Here is an 18734-nt window from a genome sequence, read left to right as displayed (position 1 = left end):
TCTCTCTCTTTCTGCGTTCTCAGATTCTTCCCTTTCACCGTTTCTTATATTCCCGGAGATCTGTAACTCCGATTGGGCTGAAATTTTAACACGATCTCTACCCGGATATTAGCTTTCTTGCGGTGAAAGAAGGGATCCAACCGCCTTACGGGGTGGCCACAAGGATCAGGGGTGCGCCTGACACCCCGGGGCACGCCCCCTACCTCATGCCCCCTCGGGCACCGTCTCGCGATGATTCCACTTCCCAAAATTCATAAATATTCCAAAATAAATCTCCGTCAGTTTTTATTCCGTTTAGACTCCCTTTGGTATGGGTTTTCTGCGAAACAAAAAAATGCAACAAACAGGAACTGGCACTGGGCACTGGATCAATATGTTAGTCCCAAAAATAGTATAAAAAGTTGCCAAAAAGTATATGGAAAGTTGAATAATATTGGCATGAAACAATCAAAAATTATAGATACGACGAAGACGTATCAGCATCCCCAAGCTTAATTCCTGCTCGTCCTCGAGTAGGTAAATGATAAAAAAATAATTTTTGATGTGGAATGCTACCTAACATAATCTTGATCATATGTCTAATCATGACATGAATATTAAGACACAAGTGATTCAAAGCAATAGTCTATCATTTGACATAAAAACAACTAGTTGACCCGTTGCGCCCAATGACGCAGAGACCCGCTAAAGACATGTCGATGAAAATAGTTTCATTTTGCAAGGACATATTCGATACTGGTAGTAGAATGGCCACGTGTTAAATCATACGATATTGAGACCATGTTTATTCCATGTGCGCGATGAAAAGATATTCAAGGTTTAGTTGTGGGCAAGCACATATGGCAACAAATTTAATCTCTTTTAGTCTGGATAAACGGTAGCTTGTTGTCTACAATGAAATGCATATACACATAAGTCCCATTTGAGACAATATATATGTAAATCTATGTTTTACTTTGTTTAGTTATGGGCAAGCACATATGGTAACAAATCTAATACCCTTTAGCAGCAAAAAACGATGGATTGTTATCTACAATGAGATGTATGTACACATTATAATTTGGTAGCACAAAGTCCCATTCAAAATCATGGCATGTTGAAAATATTTCCATTTTCAGCAACTCTGCTTTAGAAACTACACCCAGGAAGAATTTACATCTTAGTCACATTGGAAACCATACGGCGTTAGTTATGCTGTTTACAGAGACAAACGTTGCAGGTAACAAGGGACTTTTAATAGAATCATCACCAGCTCTCACAACCTGGGTAAGTCTCAGTTCTGCATCTACTATAAACAAAAATATCATAATAAATTGAGGCTAAACCTCTGTGCCTATGGTAAACAAAAGGAGGGAAACACACCATAATTCTTAAAGGACCTATCCTAGGATGCATTTGACCGCTGTACCATCCTAAAAGTCCTTCCTGATGCTTCTTAGCTGATCGCCCTGCGTATGAGATTTTGTGCCACCTTCTCAACGCTGTACCATCCTAAACCATTATGACCTACTAAAACCCAACCTGACAAAGTGATCCATTTCAAATTTTCAATACATAACATTTGATGCGTTGTTAATTGCCAAGTTGTTTAAATTTTTGGAATAGAATCATGTGGCCCAAACATATCTTGTATTGCCGTTTACGGAATAAAGGAAATCAAAAATATTTTAACATTAATTTATCTGCCATCCTAACAATAGCCTCATATAGCACCACATCTCTAACCTTAAGCTTTTTGAAAAATGTCATATAAATATTTTGAACAAAATGAATGGCAAACAAAGAAGTAATATATACACATAAAATTCATGTTTACTGGTTTACTATGAATCACTTGATGAAGGAAGCAATTGATTTCAACTATAAGAATGATCATATATTGATCATACTCCTAGTGGCTCCATGGTCAAGGTGAGGTAAGACCTCTGTGGTGACGGGTGAAGCAAAAATATGCGGGTAAGTCTCAAAACTGCTGAACTATACATTATGTTTCATTTCATGAAGCACACTGAACCATTGATACTGCATTAAATGGCTAAAGAACCATAACCTGAAAAGCTGTCATGGTGATTCAATTTCTAAAACATGTGGCGATTTTTTGTAATGTTGGCCAATTTCAGAAGATACAAAAAAAGGGCATGCAAAGATCATAATCTGAACTAGATGTCTAGAATTTATAGAGAAAATAGATATGATAGTCGAAGCATGAGGCAAAAATTCTTTTAGGTCCTGGCACAAAATCACAAACCCATAATTGATATCCAAAGGTCACTATTTTGAATTCTCGCTAAGCATGGCAGGCAAAGTATTAGAGGATGCAAATGCTTCTATTCTCCTTATTAATTGTTGCAATGTAAATCTGTAAGATATACATGCAATTCCAGCCAGGAACACACTGACCAAATACCATCAAAACCACTATGGGAAATTAAGAATAGGTTCCAACTTTTTGTTCACAGGAAATAAAGTAAGAAAAGAATATACCAAAATTTTAATATGAGTTGTAGAGAGGTGGGGAACCATGATCCTTCTTCGGGAAGAGACACCAACGGCTGGGCGTCGGAGGGCTCTTCTGACACACATAAAGCAGATACATCATCTGCAAACCATGCCCTTGCTCAGGTTGGAGCCTCATTTGAAGAACAGATGCCTATAGAACAAAAACGGGGTCAACGGCCTTGATGCTCTTTCTAGGTGGAAAAGGCCATCATGGAGAAACTTCTAAAGAAATACAATAGAGAACAAATGGCCGTCAGAAGAGTTCAGATAGTTTCCTCAAAACCAGAGCAAAATAATAAATAATAAACAACCATATGTTCACTTGTTTAGGATGTTTTCGGTCATACAGACCACATTTCTGGTCCCTTTCCCACTATATCTTAACTCGTTTTCTGATCACAGCTACACGACCATGTGTCATAAAAATACCAGTTTTGTAGAGAACTTGTCGCCAAATGGTGTATCATTATCAAGAAAATTTGGATGAAGGACTGCCAATTTAGCACATGTGTTTAATCTTATCCAAGTGTTTGAACCCCCAAAAGCATAACATACTAATTCCTTGTCTTCAAATATCATTATGGATGGAAAATAAAAAACAGTGCATTAACCAAATACGTGATGCACTTGTTACTGAAAATTACAATGAGTACACATCAATTAAGCTAAAGAATTTGCAAAGAAAGCCTACCACAGGGGACAGAATCTTCAATGAACTGAAATTGCTCTTTACAATGGTGTTTCAACTAATACCACTAATTTCTGCATACTATAAGTTGTTAATTCTTTTATTTTATAATAGAGAGGATTTTTTGGTCTATTGGTGCATATGCGTTATGTCTTTCAGATTCCACCAAGATTGTGATAGGACTTGGAGTTACAGGTAAGCTGTGGTCTGTAGTCTGTAATAGGTACTGTAGTCTGTAAGAGGCTCAACGATGAAACATTATTTTTCGAGGGAAGTTGCTTAATGAAAGGAAGAAAATATTTGAACGTAGCTACAGACCCATATCAATCACTATCGGCAGGAATTGGGATGAAGATTGAGAGAGTTGAGAAGAGGGAGAAACATACCTAATACAAATTCCATTGCAGCCTTCTTTCATTTCACTCGTCACCAATAAGCATGCTGTTGACATTAGGTGCCAAGTTGCCTCTTGAATATCCACGAGGAATAGCAGCAACAAGAAAACCCTGAAATTGTATTTAAATAGCTCAGCTAACTAACCATGGTGTAGCAAAAGTAAAATGGCCATATCTAGGCAAGAAGTTTCGGCCAAAAACTAATGCAGCATGGTACGCGAAAATGCATCATAAGACTAATTAGTTAGTTCCTTAATCAATGGATAGTTTCCACTTTTCCCAACCTGATTATATTTTTTCTGCATTTAACTATACTATTCTAAGTAACCTACCACATAGAGCAACAAAAAGTACCATGGCATGAATGATACACAAACTAACATACCTAGAATAAGCAATCAAGTGGCCTAAACATATGTATTAAAGTAGGAAGGGATGGGAAATGGCAGTCCATGTGAACTAATTACCTGGCTGGAAGCCATTGCAGAATGTCAGGTGAAGAGTTATCATGGCCAATATACAAGAAACAGATTTCAAGAGTTCCCCAAATCAATTCACCAGAACCAAGATGGACACTGCATGTACAAAGTTGAGATTTGAAAGACATTAACACAATAAAATCATTGTGTTGAAGGACGATTTTAGGTGAAAAAAAACTGCAGGAAAACATTGTGTTAATCTCTGCAACATCTTATTATTAAATTTATCACACCTTATTAAAACATTAGTTTGTACCAAGACGAATAGATGCCGAGTCTGTACTGCGGCAAAACCATAAGCGCTCACAAATTAGAGAGCAAAGAATAGTAGTACCTAATATGCTAACATATTGCCTTAATGTAGTACTGCACTATTAATACCTGAAAATGGTACACGTGATTTAGAGGAACATAATATACATGATGAGCAAAAGAAACTTTTTTATGCTGGTATATGCTAGGTTGCAACAGAAATTTAAGAAGCTGATATGCTGCAGTATACTGTACTTGATAATCTGAATAGTCCAGAATAATTATTTGTTTGCTTTCAGTCACTTAATCTGCAGCAGAAGGGAAGAAAAATGCAGGAAAATAACAGAAGGTGCTGAAAGGACATGGGACAAACATAGACTATGGGGACAAACTGAAATTGCTAATCGTGATACTTATTACCTGAACAGACATTCACATTCATTGGTGTGGCACTTAGTCGTAACTAAAATGCACGGATATTGGTGTTCCACAGTAATAGACACTTGAAGCCCCATGTTGTAATTGTAACTGAGCAGAGATATAACAAAATATTACAGATTAGATATTTATTTAGGAGTCAGTGAAGAGCAAGCAGGTTCACCTATTCCCCTGCCTTATCCTCTGGAAGCAAACTGGGAATGCGTTTGCTCCCTGTAGGGTTCAGCAAGGAAGTCTACAAATAATCCCAGCAGGGCTCGCTGAGATATGAGAACAAGCCAAACTTACCATCGAGCCTTTCCAGCCACGGAGATGAGCCGATCCGCCTCCCTGGCAGGCATCCGCGCCTCTCCTCCTTCTCTGGCCAGCGACGCCCGGTTGAGCTCCTCCTTCTGCGGCTTCCTTGCGACGAGGGCTCGCCTCCTCCCGAGGCTTCCTCGCGAGCTGGGGTGGATAAGGACCTCAGGAGATGGTGGATCTCGCCGAAAGAACTGGCAGAGCTTTTGGGGCTGCGGGGGGAGGGGGAGGGGGGGAGTAAGGACCGGAGGAGGGTGGTGGCGCGGCGGCTGCATTGACGACGGAGGCGAGCCGATCCACCTCCTTAGCAGGCATCCGCGACTGTCCTCCTTCTCCGGCCGGCGACGCCCGGTTGAGCTCCTCCTTCCGTGGTTTCCTCACGACGAGGGCTCGACTCCTGGCTGGGGGGGGGGGGGGGGGGGGGGGGGGGGAAGGACCGGAGGAGGGCGTGGTCGCGCTAGGAGGAGGAGGAGGAAGGGGGAGAAGGGATGCGGCGGCCGGCGGCTATCCGGACGAGCAGCAAGGAGGGAGGGGGGCCAGCGCTGTCGAGCAAGGGAGGAAGGAGAGGTGTGGCGGCTAGGGTTGGTGCGGGTGTGGGCTCTGGCGCAGCAACTCCGCGACCAGGATTGGGAGCGGAGCGCGCGCGGGGATTGGGCGAAAGCCTTTTCCACCCAAGATCGATCAACCCAGCCAATAAACACGAGGCGCGAGCCCACCAGTCATTGGACGGCAGAAACGACCGCGAGGTGAAATCGGATTTAACAGCAGGTAAAGATCTCACGGCTCATACACTTTAGATGGCCAGATCCAACGGCCAGTGAAGGAACTGATCGAGGGAGCATTCTCCAAGTGAATTGGCTAGTCTCTGTATTGTTTTAAATAATACTTCAAGCCTACTAATAAAGCAATCATTTCTTCTCAAAATAACATGGTCAAAGAAAGTTATCCCTACAAAATCATATAGTCTGGCTATGCTCTATCTTCACCACACAAAGTATTTAAATCATGCACAATCTCGATGCCAAGCAATTGTTTCATACTTTTGACATTCTTAAAACTTTTTCAATCTTCACGCAATATATGAGCGTGAGCCATGGACGTAGCGCTATAGGTGGAATAGAATGGTGGTTGTGGAGAAGACAAAAAGAAAAGATAGTCTCACATCAACTAGGCGTATCAACAGGCTATGGAGATGCCCATCAATAGATATCAATGCGAGTGAGTAGGGATTGCCATGCAACGGATGCACTAGAGCTATAAGTGTATGAAAGCTCAAACTGAAACTAAGTGGGTGTGCATCCAACTTGCTTGCTCATGCAGACCTCGGGCATTTGAGGAAGCCCATCATCGGAATATACAAACCAAGTTCTATAATGAAAATTCCCACTAGTATATGAAAGTGATAACTCAAGAGACTCTCTATATAAAGATCATGGTGCTACTTTGAAGCACAAGTGTGGTAAAAGGATAGTAGCACTGCCCCTTCTCTCTTTTTTTCTCATTTTTTTTGTTTTTTTTCTCTTTTTTGGGCCTTCTCTTTTTTTGGCCTTTCTCTTTTTTTTATTTTTTTATTATTTTTTCGTCCGGAGTCTCATCCCGACTTGTGGGGAATCATAGTCTCCATCATCCTTTTCTCATTGGGGCAATGCTTTAATAATGATGATCATCATACTTTCTATTTACTTACAACCAATACTTAATCAATTACAACTCGATACTAGAACAAAGATATGACTCTATATGAATGCCTCCGGCGGTGTACGGGATGTGCAATGATCTAGCATAGCAATGACATCAAAAAATGGACAAGCCATGAAAACATCATGCTAGCTATCTTACGATCATGCAAAGCAATATGACGATGATGCTCAAGTCATGTATATGATGATGATGATGGAAGTTGCATGGCAATATATCTCGGAATGGCTATGGAAATGCCATGATAGGTAGGTATGGTGGCTGTTTTGAGGAAGGTATATGGTGGGTTTATGGTACCGGCGAAAGTTGCGCGGTACTAGAGAGGCTAGCAATGGTGGAAGGGTGAGAGTGCGTATAATCCATGGACTCAACATTAGTCATAAAGAACTCACATACTTATTGCAAAAATCTATTAGTCATCGAAACAAAGTACTACGCGCATGCTCCTAGGGGGATAGATTGGTAGGAAAAGACCATCTCTTGTCCCCGACCGCCACTCATAAGGAAGACAATCAATAAACACCTCGTGCTCTGACTTTGTTACATAACGGTTCACCATACGTGCATGCTACGGGACTTGCAAACCTCAATACAAGTATTTCTCAATTTCACAATTACTCGACTAGCATGACTCTAATATCACCACCTTTATATCGCAAAACTATGGCAAGGAATCAAACATATCATATTCAGCGATCTACAAGTTTATATAGGATTTTATGACTAACCATGTGAATGACTAGTTCCTGTCATCTCTCTAAATAGATATAAGTGAAGCAAGTGAGTTTAATTCTTTATACAAAATATATGCCCACTCTCTAACAACTATAAGTGAAGCAAAAGAGCATTCTACAAATGGCGGTTGTATATGTAAAGAGAAACAAGCAATCCAAGCTTCAAATGATATAAGTGAAGCACATGAAGCATTCTATAAAGCCATACTCAAAAGATATAAGTGAAGTGCAATGAGCATTCTATAAATCAACCAAGGACTATCTCATACCAGCATGGTGCATAAAAAGAAAAAGAAAAACCTACATGTAAAAGACGCTCCAAGACTTGCACATATCGCATGAACGAAACGAGTCCGAAAACATACTGATATTTGTTGAAGAAAGAGGGGATGCCTCCCTCAGCATCCCCAAGCTTAGACGCTTGAGTCTTCTTGATTATTTACTTGGGGTGCCTCGGGCATCCCCAAGCTTGAGCTCTTGCCTCTCTTCCTTCTTCTCACATCGAGACCTTCTCAATCATCGAACACTTTATCCACACAAAACTTCAACAGAAAACTCGGTCAGATCCGTTAGTATAATAAAGCAAATCACTACTCTAGGTACTGTTGCAAACCAATTCATATTTTGTTTTTGCATTGTGTCTACTGTAATATAACGTTTCCATGGCTCAATCCACTGATATAAATTGATAGTTTCATCAAAACAAGCAAACTATGCATCAAAAACAGAATCTGTCTAAAGCAGAACAGTCTGTAGCAAGCTGAACATTCACCATACTTATGATACTTGACAAATTCTACCAAAATTAGGAAAAATAAACAATTTGTATAGGAAGACAGTGCAGAAAGAATCAGGACCATTTGACGTTCCAGCTAAAAATGTAAAATCGCGCACTACAGCCAAAGTTTCTGTCCTGCACCGTACAAACCATCAAGCAAATGTAAACATCCTAAAGGCAAACCTTGGCACATTATTTTTATAATACAATGGAATTGTACAAGGGGATAATTATTTTTGTTGAAAAGTTTCTGTAATCAGATTCACAAAGTTTCAGTGAGCATGAACAAAGTTCAAGGAGCTCTCCCACTTCAACAATGCTTGTCTTTCTCACTTTCACTTTTCTTTTTGAAAAAGTTTTGGGTTCCCCTCTTTATTTTTGTTGTTTTTAAACTATATGAAAGCACTCTACAGAAATAAATGACTCTCTAAAACTTCCGGGTTATCTCCCTGGCAGCGCTTTCTTTAAAGCCATTAAGCTAGGCATATAGTGCTCAAGTAATGAATCCACCCGGATCCCAAGGTATATCAAAGCCAATTTTAATTAGCAATGATTTGGAATTTATTAGTGAGCACAAAGCAACATATATCAAGCAATGGCGAAGTCTAACTCTCTTTCTATGCATCGGCATGTCATAAAAGAACAATTCATGCACACCTAGTAAAGGCCAATGCATAGTATAAACAGTTTCTTGCAATTTTATCATATTGGAAACATAGAGAGGTGGAGATATAGTTCCTCTCTCATAATAATTGCAAGTAGGAGCAGCAAGCACATGCATATTATATCTATCAAAATCATCATGTGCAACGGTAAAAGGCAACCCAGCAATATAATCCTTAATAAGTGCAAACTTCTGCGATATAGTGTAGTTGGGAGAATTCAAAAAGATAATAGGACTATCATGCGTGGGTGCAATAGCAACGATTTCATGTTTAACATAAGGAACTATAGTAAGTTCATCTCCATAAGCATAATTCATATTGGCATCTTGGCCATAAGCATAGCAAGAATCATCAAAAAGGGATATTTCAAGAGAATCAATGGGATCATAACAATCATCATAGCAATCATCCTTCGGTAAGCACGAAGGGGAATTAAACAATGTATGAGTTGAAGAGTTACTCTCATTAGAAGGTGGGCACGGGTGATCAATCCGCTCTTCCTCCTTTTGTTCTTCGCTCTCCTCCTCATCTTTTTCATCCAATGAGCTCACATGTCATCAACTTCTTCTTCCATAGACTCCTACAAAATATTAGTCTCTTCTTGGACAGCGGAGTATTCCTCAATATATTGTTTAACATAAGAATTAGAAGCATAATTATCAATGCAATATTTAAGTATGGCAAAAATTTCAGATTTGTGAAAAGTAGCATCATACTTTTCAATCAAAGAAGCAATTTCATAAGCACCCTTAAAAGCAACAAATTCTTCAATTTGTTGAACATCATAGTAACTATAAACACCTTTAGCATATGAAGATACGATTCCATTATCACTAAAATCACATTGGTAGGGAAGGTGTTTCTTAGGGTTTTCAGAACAACAAGTAAAATCATACATTTCACATAAATTCCAAGCATAGCATTGCAAAGGATGAATTTGACCCAATAGAATTTTCCCTTTTTCACATATTCGGTGTCGCACATAACAAGCATGCTCATCTAAAGATTTGCCCTCAACTAAGCTAGTTGGGGTTTCAGCACGAGCACATAGGGATCGAAGATGATCCAAGTAATAAGCTTCAACAGTGTGATAGATTTTGATTGGTTCTTCAACCATTGGTTCAGTAGGTACAACTATTTTTTTTGATATTTTGCGTTTCCTACCCATAACTAAAGATAGGAAACAACTAAGAACAGCAAATAAAAATTACTTAGTGATAAAGCAAACAAACACACACGAGAATATTCACCCCACGCTATTGCTCCCTGGCAACGGCGCCAGAAAAAGGTCTTGATAACCCACAAGTATAGGGGATCGCAACAGTTTTCGATAAGTAAGAGTGTCGAACCCAACGAGGAGCTAAAGGTAGAACAAATATTCCCTCAAGTTCTATCGACCATCGATACAACTCTACGCACGCTTGACGTTCGCTTTACCTAGAACAAGTATGAAACTAGAAGTACTTTGTAGGTGTTGTTGGATAGGTTTGCAAGATAATAAAGAGCAAGTAAATAAAAGGTAGGGGCTGTTTGTAAGTAAATAAACAATAAAGTAAATATAGCGAGTGTGGAAAAGTGGTGGTAGGAGTTGCGAAATTGCCCCTAAGCAATTGACTACTTTACTAGACCGATAGCAAGTATTATGTGGGAGAGGCCACTGCTAGCATGTCATCCCTGACTTGGAATTCTACGCACTTATGATTGGAATTATTAGCAAGCATCTGCAACTACTAATGTTCATTAAGCTAAAACCCAACCATAGCATTAAGATATATTGGTCCCCCTTCAATCCCGTATGCATCAATTTCTATGCTAGGTTGAAGCTTCTGTCACTCTTGCCCTCCAATACATAGTCCTATCAACATACAACTAACCCTAGGGTGTGATCCACGTGCGCAATCATATGATGGGCACCAAAGGACATCAACATAACCTGAAAGTGCAACTATCCCTAGGTGGTTTTGGTAATTCATAACAACATATAGCTCATTGAGCTAATGCTATTCCAAGATGATTATTTCAGGAAAGCTCAATGATTGGCATGGCATGGATGTGAAAGTGGAACCCTCAAAATGCTAAGGACAAAGGATTGGCTCAATCTCAAAAGCTCAAGACTCTTCATTTTATATTTTAGTGATCCAAGATCACATTGAGTCTTTAGGAAAAGCCAATACTATCAAGGAGGGATGAGGTGTTGCTTAATGAGCCTCTTGCTTCATGTGCTTAGTGATATGCTCCAAAACCCTCAACTACTTTCCCATATCCACATATGACCTAAACCCTAAGCCAAACTCGGTCCTACCGATTCTTTCTATCCGGCGCCACCGAGTTTCACTTGTCATAAGCCACTGCCAAACCCTAGCAATTCGGTTCTACCGATAGGGATCTCGGTCTCACCGAGATGGGATTGCAAACTCTCTGTTTCCCTTTCATAACTTTTCGGTCTCACCGAAAGAGCGGATCGGTCCCACCGAGATTGCAATGTAAATTCAGTGTTTCCTTTTTGTAACTTTTCGGTCTCACCGAAAGAGCAAATCGGTCCCACCGAGTTTGCCTGACCAACTCTCTGGTTAGCTTATTACCAAAATCGGTCTCACCGAGTTTGTGTAATCGGTCTCACTGAGATTACGTTATGCCCAAACCCTAACCATATCGGTCCTACTGAGTTGCATGTCAGTCCCACCGAAAATCTCTAACGGTCACTAGGTTTACCTTTTCGGTCCGACCGAGTTTGTTGGTTCGGTCCCACCGAGATTGGAAAACTGTGTGTAACGGTTGGATTTTGTGTGGAGGCTATATATACCCCTCCACCTCCTTTTCATTCGTGAAGAGAGACATCAGAACACATACATAATTCCAACTCATATGTTCTGAGAGAGAACCACCTACTCATGTGTTGAGACCAAGATATTCCATTCCTACCATATGAATCTTGATCTCTAGCCTTCCCCAAGTTGCTTTCCACTCAAATCTTCTTTCCACAAAATCCAAATCCTATGAGAGAGAGTTGAGTGTTGGGGAGACTATCATTTGAAGCACAAGAGCAAGGAGTTCATTACCTACACACCATTTGTTACTTCTTGGAGAGTGGTGTCTCCTAGATTGGCTAGGTGTCACTTGGGAGCCTCCGACAAGATTGTGGAGTTGAACCAAGGAGTTTGTAAGGGCAAGGAGATCGCCTACTTCGTGAAGATCTACCGCTAGTGAGGCAAGTCCTTCGTGGGCGATGGCCATGGTGGGATAGACAAGGTTGCTTCTTCGTGGACCCTTTGTGGGTGGTTGCTTCTTCGTGGACCCTTCGTGGGTGGAGCCCTCCGTGGACTCGCGCAACCGTTACCCTTTGTGGGTGGAGCCCTCCGTGGACTCGCGCAACCGTTACCCTTCGTGGGTTGAAGTCTCCATCAACGTGGATGTAGGATAGCACCACCTATCCGAACCACGGGAAAAACATCCGTGTCTCCAATTGCGTTTGAATTCTCCAAACCCTTCCCTTTACATTCTTGCAAGTTGCATGCTTTACTTTCCGCTGCCAATATACTCTTTGCATGCTTGCTTGAATTGTGTGATGATTGCTTGACTTGTCCTACAATAGCTAAAATCTGCCAAGAACTAAAATTGGGAAAAGGTTAAGTTTTTATTTGGTCAAGTAGTCTAATCACCCCCCCTCTAGACATACTTTCGATCCTACATAACCACAAGCAAATTAAATCAATCATAGCAATTCATCAACCACCAATAGGACAACGAAAATCTACTCAGACATCATAGGATGGCAACACATCATTGGATAATAATATGAAGCATAAATCACCATGTTCAAGTAGAGGGTACAGCGGGTTGCGGGAGAGTGGACTGCTGTAGATAGAGGGGGAAGGTGATGGAGATGTTGGTGAAGATGGCGGAGGTGTTGTGTAGATCGCGGTGATGATGATGGCCCCCGGTGGCACTCCGGTGCCACTGGAAGCGAGGGGGAGAGAGCCCCCCTCCTTCTTCTTCTTCCTTGACCACCTCCCTAGATGCGAGAAGGGTTTCCCCTCTGGTCCATGGCCTCCATGGCACGGGAAGGGTGAGAGCCCCTCCGAGATTGGATCTGTCTCTCTGTCTCTCTATGTTTCTGCGTTCTCAGATTCTTCTCTTTCACCGTTTCTTATATTCCCGGAGATCTGTAACTCCGATTGGGCTGAAATTTTAACACGATCTCTATCCGGATATTAGCTTTCTTTCGGCGAAAGAAGGGCTCCAACCGCCTTACGGGGTGGCCACGAGGGTCAGGGGCGCGCCCCCTACCTCGTGCCCCCTCGGGCACCATCTCGCGATGATTCCACTTCCCAAAATTCATAAATATTCCAAAATAAATCTCCGTTAGTTTTTATTCCGTTTGGACTCCGTTTGGTATGGGTTTTCTGCGAAACAAAAAACATGCAACAAACAGGAACTGGCACTGGGCACTGGATCAATATGTTAGTCCCAAAAATCGTATAAAAAGTTGCCAAAAAGTATATGAAAGTTGCATATTATTGGCATGGAACAATCAAAAATTATAAATACGACGGAGATGTATCAAACACGCAGCAAATGGTCGCCTACAAGCCTGCTGACAGTTGCGTCGCTGCGTAGAGAGCGGCCGTGTGGTACCACCTCCGTCTAGTCTACAGTCTCCTTTATATTGCGTGCCATACTTTGCCCTCAAATTTAACCAACAAAATGTTAATGCATGTTTTTAAAATTATATAATTGGAAACTATGTTCAAATACAAATCCAACTATATAATCTTTGGCGACATGCATTCATATTTTATTAGTTAAATCATACTTATAAACCAGGACGGTGGTATAATAGGTAATTAAATCGTAAACGTTTTTTTATTAACCGTATGTGTACGTGGCCTTTTGTCCTCCTCGCGCACGTCTTGTCACCCCGCTGCCGTAGACGGCTTACAGTGCAAGCTTGCACAGCGCGCGGGGGCGTTCTTTTTGCCAAATGGTGGCGCCAATGAATCGTCGGTGAGCCCGTTCCCGCCCAAGCTTCCCGCTCGACTCGGTGAAATCCCCCAAAATCCCAATGCTTATCGGCTAGTTATAAAAACCCTCACGGCCAGCGAGTCCTGCGTCGCATTTTCCCCTCCATCCATGTAGCTTATCTCGTATGCTTCTCGCACATTCTCCAATGGCACCGGTCCGTCGTCATCGCTCAGCCACTCCGCCATCATCAGAGGACAGCTCCAGCTGGGAGGCTACACCGTGATGGCGGCGCAGTCCCCGGTGTAGTGTAGTGCGCGTGGTGTCCCTGTTGGGTGTGCGCAGAACACCCACCACACGCTCCGCCGCCGGTGCCCGTTGGTAGTTGTTGCCGGCCATCGTTGCCTCCACACCACCGTTGAAAGCCAGGGCCATCGCCCGCTCCGCCGCCACGGCCCGAAGGCAGGAGATGGTCATCGTGGCCGCCACCCCACTGCCGGCCACTGTGGCCATCACCCGCTCCGCCACCGTGGCCCGAAGGCGGGAGGTGGTGGTCATGGCCGCCACCCCATCGTCGGCCACCGTGGTCGCCAGCCCACCGTTGACCGTCGGGGTCATCACCCGCTCCGCCACCGCCGCCCGAAGGAGGAAGGCAGAGGTGGATGCCTGCACATGCGACAGCGGCCTTGCACGCTACATCGAGTTCTTGCAGGAGGAGGAGGAGCACCTCGTCGAGCACGCAAAGAGCCTTACCGCCGCAGTGGCAGCGGCACACGCCGCCTCAGAGGCAAGGAATCAAGAGATCTACGAGGAGAACCACCGCTTCGAGAGGGGTCGTTTGGAGCGGCAGAGGGCGTTTGAGGCGAGCGTCACTGAAGCTGCATTAGTGGCAGGCACCGCATTGCGGTTGCCCAGCTCGTCGGTAGGCTCCTCCTCCACCGCCTCTTACTAAGCGCGCTCGGCAGAGGAGTGGCAGCCAGAAGTAGTACAAAGCTCCTCCACAGTAGTAGCAGTATTTAGGGGCTATTTTGTTCGGTTCATCAGACTATAGATGTGGTGGAACTATACAACGTACTTAAAATTAGCTAGTATATATAGTTGAACTTGCTATTTCAGTACGTGGTTGGCAACAACTGGGGAAAAGTTTGGTCGGTTCAGCTGTCGAGTTGAACTGTTTGTATAAATTAAGAACGACTACTTAATCTATGAATGAAATCTATGCTTAATTACTGAATTTTAGTTGCAAAAATTAGATACTGCTAGTGATTGTTTAGCTTCATATTTTGACAAATCGCAATGTTACAAGGATTGACAAATCTTACCAAATTGTTTGTACGTGGTTCCACACGGGTCATCCAAAACAACCGTTTCCGTTGAAGGGATGCACAAATCATGCGCTACTCTCACTTTGCATACGGGTGTTCTATCTAAAACATTTGTGATCAAGAGCTGCAGAAATCATGCTCGGCACATTTTCTCTTGGCTTCATGGGGAAGTTGTCGGTTTGCATACGGGTGTTCTAACTAAAATGTTTGCGATGAGTGTTTTATATTCAAAAAGCGAATTAAACTGCATCTTGGGCTCCATTAATGGAGAGGATGCAAGCAAGGCGGGTGGCCATGGAAGTCAAAGGGCTCGCTTCCCAGTGAGCCTGCGCAGCGTACAGCTCGCACGCTTCCTGGTGAGCCTGCACACTCAAGGACATCTTGGACGCCTCTCGGCCAGCCTGCGCACCGGACGACGCTCGCACGCCTCCCGTTCAGTCAAGGTTAAGCAACTGTCCCCACGGCACCTCCGCAGCCATTAAAAGCAACACACGTGGCGTCACGTGAACGGTTAATAGAATTTTGGATTTACTAGAATTTTAAAACCAGGCATCTCAATGTTTTTCCGGCAATCAACGGTTCCCTGGTGTTTGAAATTCATTCCCATTTCTTGCATGGGACCTAAGCATGCACCCAAGGGCCCATATTTGATTTTTCAACCAATTTATCTGCACTGGAGCATGTGCATGTAGTTCAAACTTGAATTATGCGAATAAATGCATTGAAAACTCAGTTAATGCATAAAAATGTCCAAACGAACCCTGAAAAATCACAAAAAATCACACAACACTCCTGTTGTTCTATGTTGACACGAGAAAATAAATTGAAAGCAATAAGAGGCAATGGATATCATTTCGTCCACAAAGGTGGGACGTTCCCTACCGAAAACCATCATGCTTGTTGTGAGAAGCTCTGGTTTGTGAGAAGCATATACCCAAACCTGCCCCAAATGGGACGAAATTTGTACCACGGCATGTTGACGCTGCTCCATGATATCATGCCAAGTTTCATGAATTTCAGATGAGTTTTGGATTTACTAGAATTTAAAACCCATGCATATCAATGTTTTGTCGGCAATCAACGGTGCCCTGGTGTTTGAAATTCATTCCCATTTCTTGCATGGGACCTAAGAATGCACCCAAGGACAAATATTTGTTTTTTCAACCAATTTATATGCACTGGAGCATGTGCATGTAGTTCAAATTTGAATTATGCACATCAAATGCATTGAAAACTCAGTTAATGCATAAAAATGTCCAAACGAGCCCCGAAAAATCACAAAAATTCACACAACACTCCTGTTGTTCTATGTTGACACGAGAAAAAAATTGAAAGCAGTAAGAGGTAATGGATATCGTTTCGTCCACAAAGGTGGGACGTTCCCTACCGAAAACCATCATGCTTGTTGTGAGAAGCATATACCCAAACCTGCCCCAAATGGGACAAAAGTTGTACCACGGCATGTTGATGTCGCTCCATGATAGCATGCCAAGTTTCATGAATTTCAGACGAGTTTTGGATTTACTAGAATTTAAAAACCAGGCATCTCAATGTTTTTCTGGCAATCAACGGTGCCCTGGTGTTTCAAATTCATTCTCATTTCTTGCATGGGACCTAAGCATGCACCCAAGGACACATATTTAATTTTTCAACCAATTTATATGCACTGGAGCATGTGCATGTAGTTTTCTACCTCTTGAGCTTGTGTTGCTTTTCCCTTGAAGAGGAAAGGGTGATGCAACACAGTAGCGTAAGTATTTCCCTCGGTTTTGAGAACCAAGGTATCAATCCAGTAGGAGACTACACGCAAGTCCCTCGTACCTGCACAAACAAAAAAGCCTCGCAACCAACGCGATAAAGGGGTTGTCAATCCCTTCACGGTCACTTACGAAAGTGGGATCTGATAGAGATAATAAGATAAATATTTTTGGTATTTTTGTTGTATAGATTGGAAAATAAGGATTGCAAAATAAAAATATCAAGTTGATAGGAAAATAATATGATGGAAGATAGACCTGAGGGCCATAGGTTTCACTAGTGGCTTCTCTCAAGATAGCAAATTCTACGGTGGGTGAACAAATTACTCTCGAGCAATTGATAGAAAAGCGCATAGTTATGAGAATATCTAGGCATGATCATGTATATAGGCATCACGTCCGCGACAAGTACACCGAAATGATTCTGCATCTACTACTATTACTCCACACATCGACCGCTATCCAACATGCATCTAGAGTAATCAGTTCATAAGAACATAGTAACACATTAGGCAAGATGCCATGATGTAGAGGGACAAACTCAAGCAATATGATATAAACCCCATTTTTTATCCTCGATGGCAACAATACAATATGTGCCTTGCTAACCCTATTGTCACTAGGAAAGGACACCGCAAGATCGAACCCAAAGCTAAGCACTTCTCCCATTGCAAGAAAGATCAATCTAGTAGGCCAAACCAAACTGATAATTCGAAGATACTTGCAAGGATATTTAAATCATGCATAAAAGATTTCAGAGAAGAATCAAATATTGTTCATAGATAATCTTGATCATAAACCCACAATTCATCGGATCTCGACAAACACACCGCAAAAAGAATTACATCGAATAGATCTCCAAGAGAATCGAGGAGAACTTTGTATTGAGGTCCAAAGAGAGAGAAGAAGCCATCTAGCTAATAACTATGGACCCGAAGGTCTATGGTAAACTACTCACACATCATCGGAGAGGCTATGGTGTTGATGTAGAAGCCCTCTGTGATTGATTCCCCCTCCGGCGGAGCACCGGAAAAGGCCCCAAGATGGGATCTCACGGGTACAGAAGGTTGCGGCGGTGGAAATAGGGTTTTGTGGTGCTCCTCGATGTTTTTGGGGTATATGGGTATATATAGGTGGAAGAAGTACGTCGGTGGAGCTATGAGGGGCCCATGAGGGTGGGGGGCGCGCCTACCCCCCTGGGCGCGCGCCCTGCATCGTGTCCTCCTTGCTTCTTTCTTGACGGCCACTCCAAGTCTCCTGGATCACGTTTGTTCCAAAAATAACTCTCTCGAAGGTTTCATTCCATTTGGATTCCATTTGATATTCCTTTTCTGCGAAACACTTAAATAGGCAAAAAGACAGCAATTTGCACTGGGCCTTTGTTTAGTAGGTTAGTCCCAAAAATAATATAAAAAGGTATATTAAAGCCCATTAACCATCCAAAACAGATAATATAATAGCATGGAACAATCAAAAATTATAGATACATTGGAGATGTATCAAGCATCCCGTGCTTAATTCCTGCTCGTCCTCGAGTAAGTAAATGATAAAAACAGAATTTTTGATGTGGAATGCTACCTAGCATAATTCTTAATGTAATTTTATTTATTGTGGCATGAATGTTCAAATCCGAAAGATTCAAGACAAAAGTTTAATATTGACATAAAAATCATGATACTTCAAGCATACTAGCAAAGCAATCATGTCTTCTCAAAATAACATGGCCAAAGAAAGTTATCCCTACAAAATCATATAGTCTGGCTATGCTCC

At 42.2% G+C, this 18734-nt stretch overlaps 1 protein-coding gene across 1 annotated transcript; it reads right to left on the bottom strand.

Moving 5' to 3' along the window:
* Window positions 1–890: 890 nt before the first annotated feature.
* Window positions 891–5323, bottom strand: LOC125554810. Its single transcript, XM_048718217.1, has 5 exons — window positions 5040–5323; window positions 4734–4841; window positions 4050–4157; window positions 3574–3693; window positions 891–2721 (listed from the first exon to the last, which is right to left on the bottom strand). The coding sequence occupies exons 1-5, from the start codon at window positions 5321–5323 to the stop codon at window positions 2691–2693; spliced, it is 651 nt and encodes a 216-aa protein (XP_048574174.1). The 3' UTR covers window positions 891–2690.
* Window positions 5324–18734: the final 13411 nt, after the last annotated feature.

The sequence above is a fragment of the Triticum urartu genome, chromosome 4 (genome assembly GCF_003073215.2).
Source record: "Triticum urartu cultivar G1812 chromosome 4, Tu2.1, whole genome shotgun sequence".
Taxonomy (NCBI): domain Eukaryota; kingdom Viridiplantae; phylum Streptophyta; class Magnoliopsida; order Poales; family Poaceae; genus Triticum; species Triticum urartu.
The sequence above is the reverse complement of the archived record's forward strand: the minus strand, read 5'-3'. Positions and strand labels throughout refer to the sequence as shown.